Genomic DNA, 6898 nt, shown 5'->3' with positions numbered 1-6898 from the left:
ATTTATTAATTTTTCATATAAATTATCATTATATATGTGTAAAACATTAATATTTTTTTATTATTAGATAAAGAGTATTACATTAACTAATTGGAAGCCTAACAAGCTAAGCTCCAACAACGTACTACTAAATTAATTGAACTAGTTGGAAGCCTATCTATGTAAATGTTCTAATTAAGATTGAACGTAAGAAAATAAACGAAAAATTAAAAAAAATTAAGCAACTATACGAAAGCTTTTCATTTTAAGCAAAAATTAACAAGTAAAACTTATACATTCGGGTACCCGACGGGTAATACCCGTTAGGATTCATAAGCTTATCGGTTCATAACGGGTCTATCCGTCGGATGGTGATTTTGCTAATGAATCCAATTTTAGGACCCAAAACCAGATTCGAAACATCCGGATCCGGTTCAGTTCCGGATAATCGGGTACCCGTAGAGAACCCTAATTAGACCATCTCTCGTTGAGATAGAAATTAATAAAAATAAAATAACAAGTTCAATCCTGGTGGTTGAGCATCATGGTTTCAATCTTCTTTTATTTTTGTATGCAAAATCATTATTTACTTCCAAAGGAAAAGAAACACCAAAATCAAAAACTTTAACAATGTAAACCTCGCAAACAAATATAGACCACAAATCTCTCCAATCAACCTTTTATGGGAAGTGGACCTTGCATCCTCACTCATATTTTTGGGATCAAAATCCAAAAATATCTTAAAGTCGAAGACAAACAAATGAAATAATGATGAAGACAAATACAGTGCAAGACAACATTATAGTCTATGTCATCATATCATAATTGTTTGAATTGATTTACCAAAAATGCAAAGAAAACAAACATAAATATAGAAATTTAATAATTTTCTCCATATCAACAGTAGGGTCTATAATAATTCGATAAGGCCCTTGATAAATCCTATCCACAAAATGCAGTAGTCCATGCTGCATTTGAAAAAGTGACCTTACTGTATTAAGCGGCATTCCTTCCGCCAAGCTGGCAATATTTGACGGCGCAATAACTAAACAATAATTTTCCTTTAGTGTATCAAGTAGCATTTCTTCTCCCATGCCGGCAAATTGCATATTAAACACGTTGTTTTCATCCGAAGGGTCACTTTCTTGAACTTAAATAACATTTTTATCCAGCTCAAATAAATTTTGTTTAGGAAAACCCATTTACAAATTGTTCCCCTCTCTCTTTTATTCTTTTTATTACCGTCAATTATTTTTACGGAATATTACAAGGAGATGTGAAAAAGTTACTCCGTCTCTTAAAAGCAACGTCAACAGCGTAAAACTCCCTAAAAAATTGAGACCACAATTCTCTCCGATCAACCTTTTATGGGACGTGGAGCTTGCCTCACTCGTACTTTTGGGATCATAATCTAATAAAATCTTCAGTGTCAATGACAAACAAAAGACATACCGAGTAACTGAGATGACAGTGCAGTGCAAATATAGTTCAGTATGTTCACATGAGTTGATTAACCGAAACCGAAAGGCAGAATACAACAGAAAAAAAACAAAAAAGAGGACAGACATAATAACTAAGAGATTTTCATGTAAATATAGGATTTAGTAACTCCTGCAGTACAGTAGTGCATTCTTCATTCAGGTTGTTGTAAAAGTAACCTTCCTGTAGTAGATCAAGTAGCATTCCTTCTGCCATGCTGGCGATAACGTACGTGGCTTTCAAAGAACTTTCTTAAACGTCAATAACCGTATTTTCCACTCGTGTGTGGATGACTTTGAAGTAAAAGTGTGACGATTTTTTTAATCATTGATAATGGTATTGAAAATGACCCTGTCAATCACTAGGCACTCCACAAACTGCTGTCTGCCCTGCACGCCACGGCGTCGAAATAGTAAAAGTCTTGTGGTGGTGGATCAAGTAGCATCCCTTCAGCCATGCTGTCAATTAATGCCGGCATATAATACAACGCTTCTTCATCGAAAAATGCCTCCGGCCTTAGAGAGGTATCGGTAAATGTCTCTGCAAATTCAATTGTTCTGGATGCTTTAGAGGTAACAGATTGTGATGATTTCCTTCTAATTGATGATGATTTTGAGTAAGTGGGGAGTGGAAATGCACGGGCGGCTTCGGCAGCAGCAATTTGAATATCTTTAGCCGCTGATGACTTAGCACGAGGTAACACCCATAGAGAATCTTCAAAATTTAATGGAGCCAAATTCCCTCTAAGAGCCAATGCAGCAACATCATAAGCTCTAGCTGCCATCTCAGGTGTTGAATGAGTTCCTAGCCATATTCTTGATTTGCTATTGGGTTCTCTAACTTCACATACCCATTTATCATTCTTCCTCAATCTTACTCCTCTATAAACTGGATGTCTAGTTTCCTTAAAGATCTTTCTTCCTGCCCTTTTCTTATGTGACCGCAACTCCGGTGCCAATACCGAACTCTGGATTAATTCCTCCAAGTCTGAAAGAGAATTTAGGTCTGTACTTGACGATGATGAAGGTGAATTCGAGTACTCAGACGAGTGTGCAGAACTCATTTTTTTGTTTTGTTTTAGGAGATAGAACAAGTTTCGAAATTAGAGAGATGAGTTTGAAATAATTAAGAGCATCAGGGAATCGGAATGCATACTTATAGAAGAGATATTATAAATGCTTAAAACCCCACAAAGTGTACGAGGTAAGCACAAACAAAAACAAAAACAATGACAATGACATTGATATTATATTTGTTTCTCTGGTAAGCTTAAGAACACCGAGATGTTTGGCAACAGTGAATACTTAACTACTGATCGAAGCAACGATAGTAATAGTGTGAATGCGTTATACAAAATATCCATGCTGAACAACAATTAGAAACTGCCGTGTGTCCATTATGCTTTTGGATGGGGTTTTCGAATGAGTATCTTCGGGGAAATCTGGCTTTGGTGCTAGAGTACTTATGATGCACCCGGTGCCATGTGCAGATTGTCGTGCTTATTTTAGGGTGGGTCTCATATAGGGACCTCTTGTTTGATCCTTTCTTTTCATCTTTATTTAGCACGGAAGCCATCTTTCTAGTTTTGCTGAAACTAAAGGTCCTTATTCGTAGATTTCTAATCTTGACTTGTCGATCCATCAACTACTTTCTTGTTTGCATATGACCGACTTAATTAAGTCCTTCCTGTTGAGACTAGTTTCACATCGCCCTGAGGGGATGTTTTGTTCAGCGTAATAGTGTAAATTTGGAAAATCTAGAGGGACAACTGTACTGTCCCTCTAGCCATGTAGTTAAGCCATGAACTTCTACACCCCTTCTGATGTTGTAAGGTGAGGGTGTTGTTGTATGAACTAGTAGTTAGATTTCTTATGATGTTAAAGGCCTTCTATGGTTACGTCGACACATTTTAGTTGCTCCCAATCATGTGTATCTCACTACCCATGTCTCATCAACAGAAATAAAATATCTTGCAGCACATATGTTAGGAAAAATTAGAACTGTTGATGACATGGACAATGGTTTTTAATGGTCTAGAGATTATTCGCCATCTTTACCCCAGGTGGTTGTGCAACATACCCCTTCTCCTTTTCTTGTTGCAGTAATAATTGCGCCAAAAGGAAAAGCAACATCAACATAAAAAGCCATTGCACTCGCAAAAAAGTTGAGTCCACAAATCCTTCAAAACGGGTTGCTTGCATTCTCACTCGTCTATTTGGGATCCTGATATCTTGAAAACAAACAAAAATTTTAATGAAAATGATCAAAAGACAAGTATAGTACAAAATTTATATGGAGTCCACATAATAATTGTTGATTCAAGAAATAAAAATCGTTGATTAGATGAGCTAACAGAAGGCAAATAATACAAAAGAAGAAAGAAAAAAATATCTTCGGCATTCATAACTGATGATGACAAATTTCTGCATAGAAATTCAATATTTTCTCCATGGAAATACAGTAGTAGGACCATAACAAATCCGAGCCACAAGAAATAACCAAGCAAATTATAGTCACTCCTCTGTCCACTTGCATTCCACGTCGTGAAAATGTAACCTTCTAGGTGGATCAAGTAGCATTCCTTCTGCCATGATGGCATTTAGTGACGGCATATTAAACAACACGGGTAACCAAACAACACTTACTCATCCAAAAGTGGGAAAAAAAAAATGTTTAACACTGCAAATTACATTAATGTCTTAGATTTATTACAGAATGGGGTGAGGGTCGAATACGCGCGACCACTCTCATCCATCCTCAAAGGGGAGGCGATAGAAATCAATCGGGCTAAACAAAAGTGGAATTTAAACAGAAGGATTAATAATCTCCCCAAACTCTGTTTAATCCCATTCACAAGAAATGAGTACATCAAATTCTACTCACTCCACAAATTGCTGTCCACACCGTACTCCAAGTCATCAAAATAGTAACCCTCCTTTGGTGGGTCAAGTAGCATCCCTTCCGCCATGCTGGCGATTAATGACGGCATATTAAACAACGCTTCTTCGTCCAAAAACTTGGAAGAATTTTCTTGAATTGCTTCATCAACATTGTTTTCCACTCTTCTGGATAATTGCTTAAAATGTGACACTCTGTTGGTCATCATCGGAGATGGTCCAGAATCAGGCGAGAATGGGAAAGCTAGAGAGGCTTCGGCAACAGCAGCTTGAATATCTTTAATAGACGATGACTTAGCACGAGGTAAAACCCACGGAGAATTTTCGAAATTCAGCGGAGCCGATTTTCCTCGAAGAGCTAATGCGGCAACATCATAAGCTCTAGCTGCCATTTCAGGACTTGAATGAGTTCCAAGCCAAATTCTTGATTTGCTATTACCTGGCTCTCTAACTTCACAAACCCACTTATCATTTTTCCTCTCCCTTACTCCTCTATAAATCGGATGTCTAGTTTCTTTGAACTTCTTTCTTCCTGCCCTTTTCTTATGTGATACTAATTGCGGTGGTGACTCTGACGCCAAAGATGATAATGGTGATTTCCCGTTTGATCCGAAGTTGTTGTCTGAGTACAATCTTTGGTCTGTCCCGGACGATGATGAAGACGGTGAGGAAAGGGAAGAATACTCATATGAGTATTCATAGTTCATAATCAGTTAGTGAAAGCTTGTGTGTGACTATATATATGAGGGAGCAAGTGGCAGATCAGAAGGTAGTTCGAGTGAGTTAAGAAAGTTGAGTTTGAAACAAGAGATGCAATTTTTAGAGTTCTTATAGACTTGGGGAAGAAATTAAACAGCTAAGTTACTCGGACTAAAACGCGGTTAAATGTAACTGGTGGAGGAAAATGAATATGCCGTAGGTGTTAGAAGTCGTTAACTTAGTTAGGGCCTTAGGGTCTATCTCCTTTAATTTTGTCACGGTTGCTTGTGGTAGCTGTTGTTGCTACTGAAATTAAACCACGGAAACCCTACTAGATACAGTATTTTCCAAAAGATATTGTGGGGCAAAACTGTACATCCTCGTGAAACAAAAAAAACAGTCAAGAACAGCATATAGTGCCATAATGTAAGATGTACCTTATATGCTGCTGCCCAATGAAAAGCTTTCATGAAACTGTAGCCCTAACTTGCATCACAGTCTAAGTGATTTCGGTAATTATTATCTTCTGCTAAAACATCAGCACAAATATGACAATCTATTAAGTATGATGCTAGAAATTATGCCAGAAGTATGATGCCAGAAGTAGATTAGAATGCTAGAAATTGAACCAACAAATCTTAAATTTGCCATTGTTTCTTACTCAATATAGACTCAATTTATCATAGAGACGGTTGCCAACAAATTGTGTTCCCCATTTTTTATTGATTTTTTTTCTTCTTCAAATGTATGATTTTCTAGTAAATACCAGTCACATCCGAATTACTACCTATTAAGAAAGTCAAGTCAATTCCTATTGGCTTTAGTCTTTTATTTTCTTAATGTAGTCAGTTATACATGATGAATTTTAGGGTTTGAGATGCAATAAGAAGAACTTCTAATCTATTGAAAAATAAAGAAAACTAATAAAGCTATAAGATTTGTATTAGTAATGCTCAAATTTATTTAGATCCTTGAAGATCCAAGAAGATCTGAGCAGATTCGAGCTTGCTGGAAGAGAAAAAAAAATTAGCAGGAATTTTTAGGGAGAGAGAGAGAGTCAGTTCTTCTATCGGTTCGGATTGACTTTCATACATGTATTGTTTACTTGTTCTGCTTATTGTTTTCGGCTTATTTCTCTTTCTCTATAAAATATGTAATAACTCTTTCTGTCTTAAATCAATACAAAATCTTTTCCTGTTTTTTCTGTTTTGAAAAATGAAATGTTTTACTTGAGAATAATGGTCCGCATAGTTTCCTAATTATAGAAATGGCTTACGCATCTTAAATGTGACATCACTGACGTGTAGGTCTCTATAGTTCGAAGGCTAGCGTAAGTTAAGACAAATCAATACCAAATCTTTTTCTCACATTTATCATCTTGGTTTCATTCGGTAACGATCTTACCCAAAATTAACAAGAAATTTTTTCTTCTGATATATTTTTCAACATCTTTGTCGGTGTTATCATATCTTTAAAATCATTTTCAATATTTTTTTCATTTAATTTGCTTCAGACTCGTTCCTCAATTCTTGATTGTTTCTTGTTCAATTCTTGATATTTCTCTTCTCTAAACTTATTTTCTCATTGATTTCTTGGTTCTGATCAAGGTTACAAAAACTAGAAACGATGGCGGATCAAGCTAATAATTCTGATTCTTCTTCCTAAGCCGATGTTTCTCTAAGTTTGTCTCAATCTTTATATCGATAGATATTTATGGATATGTGACTAGTAATGTGCAATAACCACCAAGCGAGATCACTTATGATGGTGTTCCTCAATGGTTGGTGTGGTTGGAAAACACACAAAAACTCTTGCAAGTATACAAGGCCAAGTTTTAGTATAGA

At 36.2% G+C, this 6898-nt stretch overlaps 2 protein-coding genes across 2 annotated transcripts; both read right to left on the bottom strand.

The window, feature by feature from the left end:
* Nucleotides 1-1819: 1819 nt before the first annotated feature.
* Nucleotides 1820-2521, bottom strand: LOC113324011 (dehydration-responsive element-binding protein 1B-like). The gene has a single exon (XM_026572354.1). The coding sequence runs from the start codon at nucleotides 2519-2521 to the stop codon at nucleotides 1820-1822; it is 702 nt and encodes a 233-aa protein (XP_026428139.1).
* Nucleotides 2522-4333: 1812 nt separating this feature from the next.
* LOC113324010 (dehydration-responsive element-binding protein 1D-like) lies at nucleotides 4334-5062 on the bottom strand. Its single transcript, XM_026572353.1, has one exon. The coding sequence runs from the start codon at nucleotides 5060-5062 to the stop codon at nucleotides 4334-4336; it is 729 nt and encodes a 242-aa protein (XP_026428138.1).
* Nucleotides 5063-6898: the final 1836 nt, after the last annotated feature.

This window comes from Papaver somniferum, chromosome 11 (assembly GCF_003573695.1).
Source record: "Papaver somniferum cultivar HN1 chromosome 11, ASM357369v1, whole genome shotgun sequence".
NCBI lineage: Eukaryota > Viridiplantae > Streptophyta > Magnoliopsida > Ranunculales > Papaveraceae > Papaver > Papaver somniferum.
The sequence above is the reverse complement of the archived record's forward strand: the minus strand, read 5'-3'. Positions and strand labels throughout refer to the sequence as shown.